Below are 18,984 nucleotides of genomic sequence, written 5' to 3'. Positions count from 1 at the left end.
GGCAAACTCAGACTAGAAGAACACTCCAAGTAAGGATAACAGCAGGATCAAAGACAGGAAGGGAGCAAGCAAGTGCATGAAGTATTCAGGAAATGTTGAGCAAGTGATTTAGTGTGGCCTGATTGGAGGGTGTGTGTGTGTGTGTGTGTGTGTGTGTGTGTCTGGAGATGAGTCCAGAATGACAGGCTGAGCCAACAGGGAATGAACTACACAGCCTGGTCTAATATTGTGTCTCCTGCTTGGAATAGAACAATCAAGGCAGAAGTTGGGATGGGATCACAGGAAGACTGAAGGTCCATGCAAAGCCAGTGGGGGAAGTTCCATGTTCCCTGGCAAAATTTAGAGACAATTTTCAGAAAAGATCCTGAAGTTCATGTTTCCTTATAAATACGTTTTGTGTTTGACTTACAGTCTTCTTCCAGAAAGAACCTGTCTGCCTCTTGAGGATCAAGATGAATTTCTCATTTTGCAGGAGACTGCTGTGGCCTATAGCTCCCTGGGAAACAAAGCAGTTTTATTTTGCCTATGTCCAAATAATTCCCCAAAATATCACATTGCGAGTGTGTGTTTATGGAGGTCATGGCTCAATAAGGTGTTCAGGACAAAGGGGATGGATCTTGGGGTGATCCTATTTTACAAGAAGCTTCGAGTTTGGGGAAAATAGCCACCTCCAATTGAATTCATGAAGAAATTCTTTGAACCACGGAGTGAACCAGTTGATATCCATATCTCTGTGACCTTGAAATTCCCAAACAGGTGGATCTTGAATGGAAGCCCACCATAGTTATGACTTTTGGTATCTTTATTGTGGGCAAGGACAGTATTTTTAGAAAATGTCTATTAGATGCCAACCCAATTTCATATCCACACATCTGGATGTTAATCTATTTCTTAAAAGTACGTGAAGTCTCCACTTTTATTTCTACTAATGTAGATGCGAAAAAAATTCACGAGGTCTGAAAATACTGACCCCCATGCCAACATGTTCTCAGTCATTCAATGCTGGGTGTTGACACTTAGATATCAGGACTACCCAGTTTACCACAATCCCCACCATTCCTATTGTCCCTGTCCCAAAGATAAGGGTCAGTTGGAATTTACTATCACTCTGGTGCTATTGTTTCCTTATACCTGAGTTAAAAAGAAAGCAAACGATTTCTTGTGCCCAAATATCATGAAAAGTGAGGTGACAAAATGTAGCAAAGTCCACATCTTTGTGAAATGAGTCTCCTTCAATATGCTAGTTGTGAAAAACAAGCACGTCTGTTTTTAATGAATACAACTTGAAACCCCATTATGAGCCAAATCCGTTCTGCTTCATTTTATGTGAATAGCTTAGCTCCATAAAATATTTAGTATGAGCCCAAAATAAAGTAGTGCTATTGTCAGCAATCTGTAGATGAACAAATGGAGGTTCAGAGAGGTTAATTGGTTGTGGAAGGTCACACAGCTAAAAGAAAGCCATTTCCAAGATTCCATGTAGGTCATTCTAGTGTAAGAATCTGCCTATAGAAGGCTGACCAGAGGGAAATCCTTGTGTGTGACCTGAAGGTGAATATTTTCAGCAGAAATCCCCTAGACCAGGAATTCACTCTTTACCAGCCTTTCAGAGGCCATGGATTCCTCTGTCCATATAGTAACTTTAGGTGCCTCTGTGAAAACAGACTCAGAAACCAAGATGGCTTCCCCAGCTTCAGTCAATCATTCACAAACATTTCTTTAGAGAGACAGTAGGAACGATCAGACAGTGCATGTGGGTAGTCCCAATGTTCAACTCTGGACACCTCCTCCTCCCAGCTCTGTGACTTTGGACAAGCCCTGAATATAATAAGCTCCAATTTCCATCTGTAAAATGATAGGAACCCTAGCTACTATGTCGTGGGGTGGGTGTGTTGGGAATTCAGGGAGAGCTTTAGGTAAAATAGGCAGCCACAGGGCTTGGCAGCTATGATAGTTTTGTTATTGTTTATAACCCCACAGATATTCCTGCTGGGGTCCTCATCCCATCAAGGAGGGTCTTTGCAAGGCTGAGCTGTCCTCTTATCCTGGCCACTGGGGGAAAGAGAAGGGCTTGAAGGAAGCAAGTATAATGCCCTGCCTATACGTCCTCCCACAGGGTTACACCAACTACTTTCCATCCAGGAACTGGCTCCCTCCCAAGGGGTATGACTGGGAGGAGTGTGATAAAGATAGACAGGTGTGTGTGTTGTAAAATCCATCTGCCAGGGAAGGCCTGGCACAGCAGATGAGACAGCTGTAAGCCTGCAAGCTCACTCTCACATCTGGGATTACACTGGATCTGCATACTCAGAACAAGGTAAGAGTCTGGCTCTTCTAAGAGTTCCATTCCCCACCTTTCTTCTCACTCCCCTAAGGACTTCAGGATCCTATCAGGGACATGTGGGGGCTGAGTCTCAGTGCCCTGATGAACAAGTGGGTCTTCACATGGTTTATCTAGGCCCCCATCCACCCTTCATTGAGGAGCCCACTGTGACTGTCTGTCTCCCTTTCTCAATTCTGAGGAGAGGCCACAAGCCCAGAATGGAAATAAGATCTGGACCATTTTCTGGGCCTGCCTCTTATACAAGAAAAATCTATATTTCTTTTAAAATGGAATACTGACAGAATATCTTATCATGAACTATACCAAATAAAACCCTGAGTAGTTCATAACTTTCTTATTTGTCGTCAGTATTTTCCAAAGGACAGAGCAAAGTTGAAATGCAAGAGGTGAGCACAGTTGGTGGTATAAAAGGCCAAAGAGATAAGTTCTGGCTCCTTTCCCAGCTTTGTTCACTTTGCATAGTCAAATGGTATGACCTCCCCTCCTTCATGCCTTTCCTTAAGCTCTTACTGCACTCCAAATGGCCCCCTCACAAACCCATCTATCTCAAAGTGTCCAAATCCCACACGTGTTGAACGTTGGGTCAAACATCACCTTTCATGTCATTTGCCATGTCCTTTCTCATTATGTGGTCACCTGAGTCCATGTGGCACTGGATTAGAAATCCAGCACATGGAGCTGGAGGAGATTTTGTCAATTATCACACCTAACATCTCGATATCCAGGGGCACTGAGGGGAGAGTGACTTGGCCAAGATCAAGTTGGGGACAGAATTGGGACAGACTCCTTGTCAATGCTATTTAAATTCCCCCCAAAGTTTTTTCTAATCTTTTTAAGATGCGACCTACTCATTCACATGATATATCCAACATCTAGTCTAGTGCATGGTATATAGTAGGTGTTCCATAAATGCTTGTTTAATTAGTAAATGAAGGAGTGAGTGAGTGAGCAAATGCAGGAGTAAAGGAGTAGTGAATGAGGGATGAGAGCTTATTTGGCTCAGAGAGTGGTGAAGGAATGGAGAAAGAGTAGGAGGTTTTTAACATTCAGCACTCAAGTCAAGGAGAAATGTGAATAGATGGGCTGCTGGTCTAGTAATTCCAGGAGCCAGAAGGATTCTTGATCTGATCTCACTTCTAAGCAAGGAGGCATATGTCAGTGTAGAGGGAGGGTCATCCTGCAGCCCTGTATTGCTGAACTATTGCCCAGCACTGACTCACCTGCTCTTGTCAAACAGGTTTCCACAAAGCTGAAGCCATGAGGATCCATAGCCTCACCCTGCTCTCCTTCCTTTTTCTGGCTATTGTGGTATCATTGGTGAAGGGCAAAAAGGAAGTAAAGAATAGACATGTCAGCAAAGGCACCAGAGATAAATTGCATACTCTGGGAGACACCCAGATTGAACCACCCAAACACCTGGCCAAAGGCAAGTTTGTCACCCAAGACCATGCCAACTGCAGATGGGTGGTGACTGAGCAAGAAGAAGGCATCACCCTGAAGGTTGAGTGCACCCGACAGGACAACAAGTTTTCCTGTGTCTTTACTGGCAATCCAACTTCCTGCCTAGAGTCAAACAAAAAGAATGTCTATTGGAAACAAATTGGTCGGAACCTGCGCTCTCAGAAGGTCATCTGTGGGGACCCCAAAACTGTCCTGAAAACCAAGGTGTGCAGAAAGAAGTTTCCAGAATCCAATTTCGAGCTGGTGAACTCCACTCTGATTCAGAACAAGAAACCCAGCCAGGCGTTAACAGAGCCCTCTCCCAGGGAGCAGAGCAAAGTCAGTAAGGCCTCCCTCATGGAACCTAAAAAGGTCAAAGAGTTATCCCCTAAGGAGCAGATAAAGGTCAAAGAGAATATCCCTTCTGGCTCAGTGGAGACTCAGACCATAGCCACCCAGGATCCCAACTGTGTGGAGGACCCAGACTTAATAAATCAGACAAAGATGGCCCTGGACTACTGTGGGGAATCCTGGGGCTCTATCTGCAAATTCTTCATCGCCATGGTCCAGAGCAATTCATGCTAATGAGTCAAAAGAGAACAGAGTCCCTTAGGAGGTGCTATGTCAAAGCCCTTCAGTATGCTGTAAAGCTCTCTAAGTAAAATGAACATTTGTGCTATGAGAGTGCAGTGGAATATTTAAACAGATTTTATAACTTTTGTTTTTGTGTTTTGGAATTTGCTTTATATTCATTTCCTTAAATTTTATTTTCAGAGGTTGTTTACCTCAGTATATGTTTCCATGACCCATGAAGTTATGTGTATATGAGCAGTGAGGACCATTCTTTGAGCTGAATGAGCCAGAGCGATGATTCCAGTGCAATGTACTTTCTGCTGAATTAACAAAGTTAATAAAGCTCTGGGTATTTTTCAGAAATATGTTCAACCATTTTTTGTTTCTTTATGTTTACTTTCATTTAACTCATAAACAGTCCCCAAATATCAGTGTAAAAAATATCTAAGTAATGACCCATCCTAAGTCATCCCCAAATGTAACCCATTCCAGAATCCCTATCTTTATCCTTTCATCCATTGGTCTGTGGTGTTTGATGCTTACTACACTGTAATAATTAGGATCCCTGATTTCAAGTGGGATAAATAAGGCATGGTGTGATTAAAAACACAAATCACGGTCTCACAGATGGTAAGAGGGGAGGAAGATTTGAACCCAGAAGGTCTGTAAAGCCAAGTCCACAAGCCAGAGGAACACCTTCCATTGACTCAGGTCGGAGCTGGGCATCACTTCTTGCTATATGGGAGACCCCTGATTTTGAGGGGTTCATTTCTGGCCTTGGGGAGAGGGGCTTGGTTAAGTATAGTGTTCTGTGATGAAAACCCCATGGAAACAGGAAAAGCCAGTCTGGAAAACCAGAGAGAGGAGGTGGAAGCTGCTGGAAGAATTCTGGTTGAACTTCATGGAGGAGGTATTACTGGAGCTGGATTTTGGAAAGAGTATCCTTAGGTAGGAAATGGGACATAATGAAGACACTTTGGGCAGATGACAACATATGTGAATGCAAAGAGATGTGAAAATCTGAGAAGCTGGGAGAGGCCAGGTGGCTGGAATTTGATGGGATATAGGGATGATGCTACTGTTAGTCATTTATGTATTAGTAAGAAGGATCTGAAAGTGCTTTTATTCAAGAGTTGGGAGAGAGGAAGTCGTGCCCTTAATGCTTTGTCACAATTTCACTAAGAGCAAAAAGTGAAGAGCAAAAGATGATTAAAAAAAAAGACAAAAAAACAAAAACAAAAAAGCAAAACACTGTAGAGTCTCTGTCAGGTGCAAGGAGGAATGGCAGGTGGGGTGGAAGAGTAGCCATTTACACTCACCAAATTACCAGGACCTACACTGAGGATTGTCAATGGCCAATCCAGAGTCTGTCATTATTCACATAATCAACATTAACATTTATCTCCCAATTGCCATGTGCCAGGCACTGTGCTAAGCTCTTTCCTCTGCATGCATTCATTCATTCACTCATTCATTCAACATATAATGTATTAAGCACTGATTCTGCCAGAATCTGTTCTAGGTGCTGGAGATACAGAAGTCCACAGCAGATGAGATACAGATGCTCTGCTCCCATGGAACTACCAGTAGGGAAAGTGATGAATTAATCACAAACGTACAAGAGATAGAGAGGGAAAGTAAAGGAGAAGAAAGGGATAACAGTGATGAAGGGTAACCAGTCTTGGATCAGATGGTCAGGAGAGGCTTCTCTCTGGAGATGACTTTTGAATCTCAATGTGTATGAAGTAAGGAATCAAGCCTGGTAACTCTGTGGAGTAAGGATGTTCCAAGCAGAGGGTGCAAATGCCCTGAAATGAGTTTGTTGCCTACTCTGAGCTCCCACTATATGTCAGACATTGTTCTAGGGCTAGAAAATGGCAGCAAACAAAAAGAAAAAAATCCTTCTTCTCACGGTGTTTATATTCCAATGACTGGCTCATGCCTGGCATGCTCAGGAACATCAAAGTTTGCAGAACCATTGTAGGACAGGGCCCAGGACCTGATTTGTGAAACTTACCCCCATTTGCAAGAGAACTAAACCAACATTTCAGCCCATCCCAAGCTTCTCCTAGCCACCCCATGTGAGGGACATTTTCCCTTAAAGTCTACACAGATTGTGAGCCCTCTGGATCTCCCCTACTCATACATCTCAGTTCCATGTAGTCTTGAGATAGGAAAAGACTGTTGAACACTTCCAGGGGTCATTAAATAATAACCCTGGTCTAGCCTGACTGAAATAAACATTGAAGAACTGACCAAACTAGATTTGAAGACTTTTTAAGGTCATTTCCAGCCCATGAGGTGGAGGTTTTTCTAGTTTACTCATGGTGTTTGGCCACTGGCAGAACTGGGAGGAGGTTTGTTTCCAACATGGCAGAGTTTCCTAGACTTGGGCTAGAGGTTTGCTTCTGCTGCTTCACACACAACATCTCTGTGCCAATTATTTAACTCCTCTGAACTCCAATGAGCTCACCTCAACAATGGGGACAGTGACACCCACCTTGAAGGGCTGCTGTAAGTCTCACATTGGTCAATAAATCTAGAGCACCTAGTGGCTCACTGCTTGCACAGAAGGTGTTCAACACAAGAGACAAAAGTCCACAGCACACGACCATTGTGGAGGGAGTTCAGAATTTCCCTATGTAAACTTTAAAAGTGTGAGGGGTTTTTTCCCTAACACAATAAGCAAAGAAGAAAGATAATTATTGATAACCTAGTACATGCCAGTGGCTTTGCCCCCTTCTCTTATCTAATCCCCTCAACAACCCTGTCTGGTAGGTATTATCATCCTTGTTTTCTAGATGAGGAAACTGAAGCCCAGAAAAGCTGAGCAACTTTCCAGGGTCACCAAGCATGAAGTGGCAGAGCCTGTAAGTGAGAAACCCAGGGTCTGGAGGTCCTCCAGCCCTTTCTGTGTCTGAAGCTCATGATTTTCTTCATTTGATGGAAAAAGAGTAAAATTTGTGGTTTTAGACATGGACCAAGTCATAAGGTGGACAGGATGCTTCAGTCTCTTCCATATATACATCCCCTTCAGGTCCTACAAAAAAAAAAAGCTCCAGAAGTTAAAGCTTTTGTTCATGCTTAGCCTTCCTTCATAGTCACATTCCAATGAATGATTGTCTATAAAACTACCTCTCATAACACCTTGGAATGTGACAGTAAAAACCAAATTTAAGAACACAACACCGATTTTACATTAGCTTCCATCCAACTTGGCATTCCATATTTTCTCTCTGGAAACTTACTGAATGTGAAGTGAAAGGACCAGCTTGTGTGTGTGTTTGTGTGTGTATGTGTTTGTGTGTGTATGTGTACTTATGCTTAAGATATCGTTCCCCTTGATAGCAAGAGGCAGGAAGATTTCAGGTAGGTAAGAGGTGTTTCAGGATGGCATGTCTGCATCCCCTAAAGCAGCTGAGTAATGGGATTGTCTATAAAACTACCTCTCAGCATAAAGAGGACCTCTTCCCTGCCTGCGGCACTGTCTCTGTGTAGTAACTCACAACCACACCAGTGCCGACTTGAATCTCTGGAATCCAGCCCATCTCACCTGGCCTCCTACCCAACCATTTCTTCCCCCGCCTCCCTCCTGAATTGTTTTTGGCAGAACAAGAAAAGGAGGCCAAAGTGTTTGGAACTGACAAACACAAGGGCAGCCATCCTCTATGGTGTTGGTTCTCATAACACCACACATAGAATACTCACCTTCAAATGTCTCACTCAGAAACACTTCATGAACAATATGCAAGAAAACATTCATTAGGAGCCCTGCTAAATGAGGGATCAGGATGAAAGATGGGAGAAGATTCCAGAAAAAGGCTGTTGTAGAACCTGGTGAGTTCAAAATGGGTTCTCCAAGGAGAGTTTTCATCAGGCAGTTGGATATGTGGGAAATAACACAGCAAAGGTGGTCTCCATCTTGTCTATCATGATAGCCCCAGAACTTAGGTCACAGGCCAGCATATAATAGTTCTTGAATAAATATTGGTTGAGTGAATAAAAGAGGAGAGAAATCATGGCAAGGGCAAAGATTATGGGCTTCAGAGTAAAAGAAGCTGGGTTTGAGTTTCTAGTTGTTTGATCTGAGACAAGTTATTTTTTTCTTATTCTCAGGTTCCCCATTTATAAATTAGGTCTAAGTATCCATCGAGTAAGAATGACACATGATTTAAAGTCTAAAGTGTGATCCTCACACAATGGATTTTCACTAAGATTTGGTTATAAGTGAATGAATGAATGAATGAATGAAGGAGCCAATTAGTTGAGAGAGAAGACAAGGAGGAAATGTTCTAGATAGGCTACATGGGACTCAAGACACATCATGTCCAAGGGCTTTCCTGTCAAATGGAGTTTGGCTGTTCCTAATCACCTCCCAAAGACCACCTTCTGCCTAACAGCCCTGGAGGCATCCCACACTCATGGACTGGACAGAAGCACTTTCCACAAAATAGGAGGAGGTGAAGGCAAAGCTGGTTCTTTAGGGCAACCTTTAAGACTTTCTTAACCTGCCTTCCGGTGACTCACCATGGCACCTCGCCTTCATCTCCCTTACATCCACAACTTGGAGTGCTGCAAGCCACCTGCTGCCTGGGTCATCTCCCTGGGGGGCACTGTTCCATATGCCATGTGCACGCCAATGACTCACACATTTACATCTTCAGCCAGACCTCTCTCCTGACCTCCAGCCTCACTCAGCATTGCCACTTTCATATCCAAAAGGTGTCTTAAACATCATACAACTGAAACACTCCACTAATCTTTCCCCCAATTCTTGCTCCTCCATGTCCTTCCCAACTTAGTTCATGGTAAAGCCATCCTTCCCATTGTTCAGGTCAGAATCGTTGTGTGGTCCTATTTGACTCCTCTCACTGAGCTCATCTAATTCATCTACAATTCCTGCCATCCCCACCTTCAAGAAAATATTCCAAAATATGACATTTTGCCACTTGATCACCGCCAGCCTGGTCCAAGCCCAATCCTATCCTCCTGGATTATTGCAGTAGTGTCCTAAGTTTCTCCCTGCTGCTGGCCTTGCCTCCTAGACTCTGTTCTAGCACAGCATCAGAGACATCCCTTCCAAAGTATGAGTAGGGGCATCCCACTTCTCTGCTAAAAGCTGTCCAGTGGCTCGCCATCTCACTCAGAGTAAATGCCAAAAATTGTTGCAGAGCCTTAGAGCACCCTATGTGAACCAGTCCCTTACTACGTTCTGACATGATTTCCTATAATGTAACCCCTGAGTAGCTTTGCTCTGACTATCCTGGCCTTGCTGTTCTTGGAGCTCACTCTGTATTCTCCTGCCTCAGGCCCTTTGCACTTGCTCTTCCCTCTACCTAGAGAACTCCCTTACTTCTTTCAGATGTCAACTCAAATGTCACCCTGGTCCTCAACTTTGCTTTATTTTCCCCATACCACTTCTCCTCACTTGACATGCACGATATTTACTTGTTTCACTTGCTTATTGGCTTATTGCTGCCTCCCCTTAGAATATAAGCTGAGAGCAGACTTTGCTTTGGTCACTGCTGTTTCTCTAGCATGTTGTACAAAGCATGGATCTCAATACATGTTTAATTATTTTTAAAACCAATGTAACCACAAGAGAATCAAAAGACAAGATTTCTTTCTGTCAGGCAGCCCTCAGCCTCAATTCCCATTCCAGAAATGTGACTGAGGTTAAATTGCTTATCTTAGTAAGTCTAAATGTCCTTATCTGGAAAACAGCACTTGAGAAGCTCTTATAAAATAAATGAGTCAAAGAATATAAAATACTGAAGTCTTTGCTTAGAACATAGTCGTTGATCAAAAATAATGTTTTTTGTTCTTGTTTTTCTGTGGTTATTATTATTAAACATCATGCTTTCCAAAGGGCATGATGTTACCTGTTCTCTAGTTTCCTGACAAAGATGGCAAGGTCTGCATCTCTCCCAGCTTATGTGCATTTAATTATAAAGATCCTTTCTTCATGATCTCCAATCTACTAACCTTATTAGAGAGAGGGCTTTGATTTTATGAAGATGTTGTAAAAGGATAAGAAAAAGATGAATGTAACATGGAACCCCAGATAATATGATTGCCAAGAACATGAGAGAGGCCTAGGCAGCAGAAGGGGCCAGGAGATCGTAAGGGGCAGCACGGAGACACTGGCCTAGAATTAGAAAGGCCCAGGGTTGAGCAGGCTGCCTTCTCTGGAAGACAGGAAGCAAAAAGGCCCTGTTTTCTAGGAAATGTACTAGTTCTGCCTGGCAGGTTCAGAGCTCCTGCCAAACTTAGCATCTCCTCCAGTTAGGTTGAGGGAGGTGGGGTAGGACATGCAGAGTAGCTGCTTTGGCAGGCAGGGTGGCATGGAGGTAAGAGCAGACTCCTGACTCTGCTACTTACTAGCCATGTGACCCTGGCATGTTCCTTAACACTTCAGAGACTCAGCTTCATTCATGCAGCAAGTGCTCCTGAGTGCCTTCTGTGTGCGGGCCACTAGAGGCAACAGGGTAAGCACCCAGCATAGCCAGTGTTTACTGAGCATGTACTGTAGGCCAGGCATGGCTCTATGCATGTATATTATCTCACTTAATCTGCACAATCTCCCACGAGGAGGCACTACCCTTCTTCCTATGAAGAAGCTGAGAAAGTTAAGAAACTCGCTCAAGGTCATAGTAAGTATCAGACATGAAAGTCAAGTCTGGCTCCAGGGTCCATTCATTTGACCACTAGAGTACTTTCAAGAAGCTGGAAGCTCCAATGCAAATGTGCCATTGGATGCAAGCATGGTGTAGGGCCAGGTGGTGGGGTGGGAGGTGCAATCAGCATAGAGCAGCAGGTGTGGCTGGAGGAGAGGGAAGCAGTGGTCCCAAGGTCCGAGGAGACTTCCCTAAAGAGATCATAACAGAGCTAAGACCTTTAAGGAAAGGGGGTTACCTGGGCAAACCAAATATGCACAGAGAGTAGCCCAGGTGGAGCTTGGAGGGTGCTTTCTCAACTATCCAGTCACAGTAAAGGGACCAGAACATTGGTTGGCAGTCCTGGCCACACTGGGGTCCTCTGATTCCATCCCCTCTCTCCTACAGCCTAGCCTGCACAAGACCTTTAGGTTTGGGGGTCCTAGATGCTCTGCAGACAAAATCACCCCCACTAGACAATGGGGGAAGTTGTAGCACATCTTGGTTTGCTCAGTTCATTCAACAGCAGGCGTTCTGCATTCTGAGGGCCAGGGGTGGAGAGAGAGGTGTAAAGGTATGAATGCAGCAGACAATTCTGTCAGCCCTGGTCCACAGGGAACTACACGGGACATGGAAGATGCGAGTTTGCCATTGCTCAGTCATCTCCCAGTATTTGGAATTACACATTTTATTTCAACTTTAAATGCAAACCAATGACTTGTTCTGGCACTCAACCAAAGGAAGGCCATAAAGGCAATTCTGACTAAAATCAATTTTTTTTTAATTTTTTTTTTTTTATTCATGAGAGAGCGAGAGAGAAAGGCAGAGGGAGAAGCAGGCTCCCAAGGAGCAGGGAGCCCGATGCGGGACTCGATCCCAGGACCCTGAGATCATGACCTGAGCCGAAGGCAGACGCTTAACCATCTGAGCCACCCAGGCGCCCTAAAATCAATTTTTAAAACAAAGCAGGCACTGACTCTAGAACATGACCACCATGTGCAATGTGACTCAGCAATGGCATTTTTGTACTGCATGCTGTCAGAACGAGCTTCCAACGTCAAGTGACAGTCCCCAGTGAGACCAGCCAGGGTCTCTACCATCGGAGGGTTCCCAGAGTATCTAGGCTGCCTCGAGCCTGAAAACCTTCTGCACCCACTTCTACCAGCATAAGTGCTCTGGAATTGTCTTTCCTGGAACTGGGCATGGGGTTTTCTCTAAGCCAAATACTGGTAACCCCAGGGCAGGCTGGAGTTTGGCAAAAGCAGGAGTCCAAGAACCCAGATGGGCCACCCCAGAATAGACACCACTGCTGTCCAGGAAGCTTGAGGCTGGAACCCTCGGACTCTGGGAACCAGGCAGGGCCAGACACAGAAGCAGGTATGAGGACAAAACAGGACAAAATGACCCTTTATTGGCGCTTCCTGCATGCTAGGGGCAGTGATTCCCAACCTTAGCTGCAAGTTAGAATCACCTGGGGAGCTATAGAAAACTTCACTGCCCAGGCTGCTCTCACCCCATGACATCAGAATCACGGGGATGAACAGCTCAGAGATTGTTCAAGCCCCACAGTTGATTGTGATGTGCGGTTAAGGTTGTAATCTGCTCGGCTGGGCACTGTTCACCACGCTTTCCCTGCATGATCTCATTTCATTTTCGTGACCACCCTATTATCAAGACCGTCCTACAGATAAGGAATCAGGGGTGCAGGGAGGTTCATCATTTGCCAGGATCAGAGTTAGAATGAGGCAGAGCCTGGAATCTCCCCAGGCCACCTGCCTGCAGAGCCCACACTCCCAGGCATGAATACAGGCATGAAGGCAACAACCACGTGGCAGAAAGAGCAGGAACCTGGGCTTGAAACGCTTCTGCCCCCAGTGCCTAGGGGGCATTGGGCAAGTCAGTTCATTCCTCTGACTCTTTCAGCTTCTTGTCTGCTGAACAGGGTATGTTATCACCTTTGCAGTGTTGGTGATTTAAGGAAATGGTGTTTATGAAGCTCCTTGTAGTCTTTCTGGGACATAGTTTAGTTCTTGGTTCTTTATCCTTATTATTAGACCACATGTCCCAAAATGGGTCAGCAGGTAGGATGGCAGATATCAAGAAGAGAACATCACTTGAAATGAGGCATCATGTGCTGAAGGGCAGGCAAAGGTAAAACTGAGGCCAATCCCAGGAGGGAGGACCAGTCGTCCAATAGACAGAGGCAGGTAGGAGGGAACAAGGCCAGGAGAGCTAGGGGCTTGTGAAGGGGCCATGCTGGACAGTGCCTCTCTCTGTCATCCACATCCTTTCACCCCCACATTCCCCATTACAGGTGTCAGCCATGTGTGGAAGTCAATATGGCCACCCCCATCTCCCTTAGCACCTGCTTTGCTCTTCACACTGCCCCTCCCCCGCATCCCCAAACTGCCTATTTTCTCTTAAGCCCTCTGGGCAAAGGTTAACAGATAATTGGCATTGCTAGAAAGAAACTAAGGTGTGACCCCCTTCAGCTCCTTAACCCGATGCATGCACACCTTCAACGGAGGGTAGTGCTCATTGAAAAGGACCATTAAAAGAAGGAAAAGAGGGGGTGAGGCAGAAAGAATGTGCTAGTCACTTTTGGTAATTCAAAAGTAGTAAATAATATGAACAGCAACAAACAAACCAGAAAGTGCAAACAAGTAAGAAAGAAAGAACACAGTCCCATCCATGAAGAGACAACACTGATCATACTTGGGTATGGATCCCTCACATCCTCCCTTAGACACAGGTAAAAATATTTTTAATTGGATTATAGTATCTCATGCTTTTATAACTTTTTTTTTTACTTAAATCATTACAAACAAAAAATATCTTGAACATCTTTGACAATACACTTGTTTCTGCAACATCTTTTTAAGTTTGAACAGCTTGCAGTATGTGATACATTGAAATTATGGTAAGATCCACCCACTGTTGCAAAATTAGATTGATGCCAATTGTTTATTATAAAGAATGCTGTTGAAAACTATCCTTAAAGATAAATCTTTTCTTTTTAATATTAGGAATTTGTTCTCTTTAGGATAAATTCCTAGAGAGTAGATTGCAAGGTCTAAGATTTGGCTTTTGAAAGATAACTTTTTATAGCTGAAAAATTCAAATATTCTTAAGTAAAGAGATGAGTGTAATGAATGTCTAAGTATCCTTCACCCAGTTTAAACAACTATCAACTTGTGGCCCATCTCATTTGATCTGTACAGTGTCCCATTTATCCTCCCCCCAGATTGTTTAGAAGTAAATCACAGACATACATCATTTCATTCATAAATATTTCAACACCTATCTCTAAAAGATAGGGCAAGAGCACGCTCGTTTTTAAAGCTCTTGGAACACATTGCCAAACTGCCTGCCAAAAAAAATTTTGCAATAATTTCCATTCCCACCAAGAGGATAAAAACATGTCCATTTCTCCTCATTCTGTCAACTCTGGATATACCAGTTCAGAGACTGGTTAGGGGTGGGTGGGGGTAGGAATCAAACACACAAAACTAAAGCAGATAATTCAATAGAGGGGATTTAGGATCGGGAACCAGTTACAAAGATATTGGAAAAGCTAAAAGGGCAAAGAAGGCATAGTGAACCCAGGAGCCGGGCCACAAAACTGGAGCTGGGACCCTGAGGGAGGAGCCCCTGAGGGGAACTAGAGTCATTGGCTACTAGGAAGGCCACCAGAAACAGAGAGAAGGAACAGGGTCCTGGCTTCTTCCCTCCCTCTACTCCACTACCCAACCCTAACAGAAGCCAGTGGGCAAGGGAGTCTGTGAAATGAGTTTGCTTCGGCCCTTCACTCCCATACCAAGTAGCATGGGAGAGGATGGGGATGAGTCTGAGAGCCAGCAGGCCAATGACCAGCACTCTGAGCATTAGCTTTGTTAATTAAAATAAGCTATTTATGGGGGCACCTGGGTGGCTCAGTCGTTAAGGGTCTGTCTTCAGCTCAGGTCATGATCCCAGGGTCCTGGGATCAAGCCCCGCATCAGGCTCCCTGCTCAGTGGGGAGCCTGCTTCTCTCTTTCCCTCTGCCCCTCCCCCCCAACTTGTGCTCGCTTTCTCTCTCTCTCTCTCAAATAAATAAACAAATCTTTTAAAAAATAAGCTATTTATGGGCCAAAAAATATCTGCAATCATGAGGGAAGACATGAAATTGACAAGTATAAAGTGTAGACTATAGAGCAAGAAAGATGTGCTATTAGAATATAAATTGTATAACCCATTTTGAGGGGAATTTGTCAATATTTCTCAAAATTTTAAATCACAGGCCCGTTAGCCTAATAGTTTCCCTTCCAGAGATTTACGCCACATGTACTTGCATGAACCAAAGATGTGTGTGTGAGGACGTTTGTTAGAGCAATTGTTTTATAATAGCAAAACACTGGAAACAACCTTCATATTCATGGGCACTGGTTAAAAACATCAGTGAGTTAGTTGGAATGATTTCTAAGAGATGCAGCTAGAGAAATAAAGATTAAAAAAAAAAAAGCCTGCATATCATGCTTCCGTGCATTTATAAATTAATATGTATGTAAAATATTTCTCAAATCGTATACAATTGTTTCTCAAGTCACTAATGATAGCTTTTGCCTTTGGGGAGAGGAAGCAGGTGATTAGAATAGGAGAGAGAGATTTTTTACCCTTTGTACTTTGTACGGAGAGGGAGAAAAAATTTAAAATGTTTTCACTATGCTTTGTATTAATCTAAACCATATGAAATTGCCAACATTCTGTCATTTTTGACCCACAAAACAGCAATTTCATATGGCTTATAGTACTATTCTTTATCAATGAAAGAAGTAATTAACTTCTAAAAGATCAGGAAGAGCTGTGACATTGGAATGTGCATTTGGAGTTGACATTTTCAGCAGGATAAGAAGGTGACCAGTAATATGTTACCCCACCCACTGTCAGGATGATTCCTTGTCTCCTCAGGAGTTAAGTTAAAAAGCCAGGGTTCATTCCATGGGCTCAATTCTTTCAAAAGAGTACACAAGAATGGTTTCTTGATTCTCAAGACTATATGGATTTTTAAATCTGTTTAAAATGAAGGACAGTTGACAGGTTCCTGGGTGGCTCAGTTGGTTAAGTGGCTGCCTTCGGCTTGGTCATATTCCCAGGGTCCTGGGATTGAACCCGGAGTCAGTCTCCGAGCTCAGTGGGGAACCTGCTTCTCCCTCTCCCTCCGCCCTTCCCCCTCTCCAGGCTCATGTGCGCACTCTCTCTCTCTCTCTTAAAATATTAAAAAGAAATGGACAATTGAGAGGCAAGCTGGAGCTGTGTATGCTCTCCCGTCAGTTCTGCATGCTGCCAAAGGCACAAAACAAACCCAAACTAGGAAGCCAATCATCCCTCTGCTACTGTTTGAGAATATTGGTAGCTATCTGTTCCCAGAGCTTAAGTACAATTTTCTTCTCTTAGATAAAAAGAAACTTAAGCAATCTTGACTGCTTCTGATGAAAAGCAATCTGAAGCTCTTCACATTCCAGAGCCTGACAGGGACTTGGAGGGCCTCCCACAGATGACTGAAGTTGTTCTGATTCACCAGGAGCATCTTACAGGGGCGGGTGCTGCAGCTGAGACAGCCAAGCCCCATGGCCATAACATTAACATCAGGAAAAGCAGGGACGTCAGTGGAGCATGAAGAGCCTTACACACATTACTTCGTAACATCTCCCTCAGGAAGACACAGTATCTTGTGTCCATTTTACAGGGGAGAAAAGTAAGGCTTCAGTAAGTTCAATAACCTAGAACCTAGATCTCTCTTATGCCAAAACTTTCTCCCAGTGGTCACCCAGGACGTGACAAGTGTCGAAGATGTCAGCTGGTGAAGATGATGTCAGCTGGGAGGGATGATGCTGGGCAAGTGTTGTTTGCTGGGCATGGGCTGTTCAGAGATGGGAAAGGGTGGTGGGCAGCACATCTGGTCAGGTCATTTCTTGCTTCAAACTCCTCAGTGGTTCCCCCATGGCCTTCAGAATACAATCCAAATTTAGTGCAACATGCAGGAGTGCTCCAGGCTCCACCTGCCTTGCCAGTCTCCCCTCTTCCCACGACCTTCAGCTCTTGCTAGACGCCCTTGTTCAACGGAATCCAACCACTTTCCCTTTCTAGGGTGCCCTGTGCCCTTGCAAGCCAACTGCCTTTGCCTACTGTGCATGCTTGTTTCTGCCTGGAGCGCCCTTCCCCTACACTGCACCTGTGGCCAACGTAAGAGTCCTTTTCTAATGTTTCCTCCAGCCCTTCACTCCTTTCCCATCCCCAGCCAAGGAGGGACTCCTTTTCTTGTCTTCTGCTGCCCCTGCTGCTTCCCTCAAGCCTGGCATTCTTCCCTTTCTCTCTCCTTTCTTCTTTCCATCTTTTATTCCTTTTTCTTTCAACACTTTTTCATTGAGCAGCCATTCTATACCAGTTATTAAATTACATTTGGGCAATGAAAGTTGAATAAGAAAAGATCCTTTTCTTCCTAGAGTTTATTGTCAAGAGCAAGAGGCAGACAATGACTCAAAGCACACAGTTACTGAATGTTTCTATGTGTCCAGCACTGTATTATGCATTTAGCATGCATTAATTCACTTAAACAACACTGCAATCCTATGAGGTAGTGACTTCTGTTTTTCAGAGGGGAAAATCGAGGTAGGGTCAGGGTTTGAACCCAAGCCATTTGTCATTTAATTCAATGCTCTTCAATGCCAAGATAAAAGAGGAGTTTAATAAGAAGGTGGTAAATACAATGAAAACACACAGAACCCTAAACCCAGCTTGGGACAGACAGAAGCTTTCTAGGTTGAGGTGATGCCCTTGGACTTAGAGGATTAACATGGGCAAAGGCATGGTGGTGAGGGAAAGCATGGCTCCACAGAGAACCCCAGGTAGCAGGATGTTGCTGAGGTGCAATGCCTGAGGATGGAACTGGGAAGGTGAAGCACTGGCTGGACTGCAGAAAGCCTCATTTGTCACCAGTTGAATGAGTGCTGCAGGATGCAGGGCTCAAGATGCAGGGCATATTGGTAGCTTGAGGATATTGGTAGCTATCTGTTCCCAGAGCTTAAGTACAATTTTCTTCACTTAGATAAAAAGAAACTTAAGCAATCTTGACCGCTTCTGATGAAAAGCAATCTGAAGCTCTTCACATTCCAGAGCCTGACAGGGACTTGGAGGGCCTCCCACAGATGACTGAAGTTGTTCTGATTCACCAGGAGCATCTTACAAGGGCGGGTGCTGCAGCTGAGACAGCCAAGCCCCATGGCCATAACATTGGGAGAAAGAGTTTTGGCATAAGAGAGATCTAGGTTCTAGGTTATTGAACTTACTGAAGTCTTACTTTTCTCCTCTGTAAAATGGACACAAGATACTGTGTCTTCCTGAGGGAGATGTTATGAAGTAATGTGTGTAAGGCTCTTAGCATGTTCCACCGATGTCCCTGCTTTTCCTGATGTTAAGCCCTTGCTTAAGCAGGCGTAAGATGCAGGGCAACTAAAGAGAGTTTAATGAAGGGACTATTATTACAAGGATATGGGCACGGTTGAGGGAAATCACCAAAGGGTGGTGGAACATCTGGGCTAGCAACTCTGAGCCAAGCAGCCCACTTCCCCTAGGCTAGAAGGAGCAAAAGGAGAGGCTGTTACTAGAACCCAAGAGGAAATGGTGGCTTTGGCTTCAACCCTAGAGACCCCACTCCCCCACCACTGGAGCTGGAGCCTTTGGTGGGAGAACTCTGGCTGGGTCCAGAGGGCAGCAGGAGAATATTCCAGCTTCTTTCTCCTCCTGCCTCCTGACATCCTTCTGGTGCCTCCCAATGGCCAAACCCAAGCAGGGGCCAGAGGGCAAATGAGCCCAGCTGAACCAGTCTATAAGGTCAGTCTCCTAGGTCAGACAAGGGTAGAGAAAGGTGGCAAGTGGATCCGGAAGGGCAAATGGAGACCATCCAGCACTTCTAGGTTAAGGAGTTCATATTTT

At 44.4% G+C, this 18,984-nt stretch overlaps 1 protein-coding gene across 1 annotated transcript; it reads left to right on the top strand.

The window, feature by feature from the left end:
* The first annotated feature begins 3,601 nt into the window (after nt 1-3,601).
* On the top strand, nt 3,602-4,369 carry FGFBP1 (fibroblast growth factor binding protein 1). Its single transcript, XM_045879482.2, has 2 exons — nt 3,602-4,123; nt 4,190-4,369. Exons 1-2 carry the CDS (start codon nt 3,602-3,604, stop codon nt 4,367-4,369), a joined length of 702 nt encoding a protein of 233 aa, XP_045735438.1.
* Nucleotides 4,370-18,984: the final 14,615 nt, after the last annotated feature.

This window comes from Mirounga angustirostris, unplaced genomic scaffold (assembly GCF_029215605.1).
Source record: "Mirounga angustirostris isolate CCGP_5_RB_7025 unplaced genomic scaffold, mMirAng1.0.hap1 SCAF_2, whole genome shotgun sequence".
Classification (NCBI taxonomy): domain Eukaryota; kingdom Metazoa; phylum Chordata; class Mammalia; order Carnivora; family Phocidae; genus Mirounga; species Mirounga angustirostris.
The sequence above is the reverse complement of the archived record's forward strand: the minus strand, read 5'-3'. Positions and strand labels throughout refer to the sequence as shown.

Coding starts and splice junctions, on each gene's coding strand:
- FGFBP1 (XM_045879482.2), top strand. CDS start 3,602: ATGAGGATCCATAGCCTCACCCTGCTCTCCTTCCTTTTTCTGGCTATT. Junction 4,124..4,189: donor CTCCCAGGGAGCAGAGCAAA/GTCAGTAAGGCC, acceptor GAGCAGATAAAG/GTCAAAGAGAATATCCCTTC.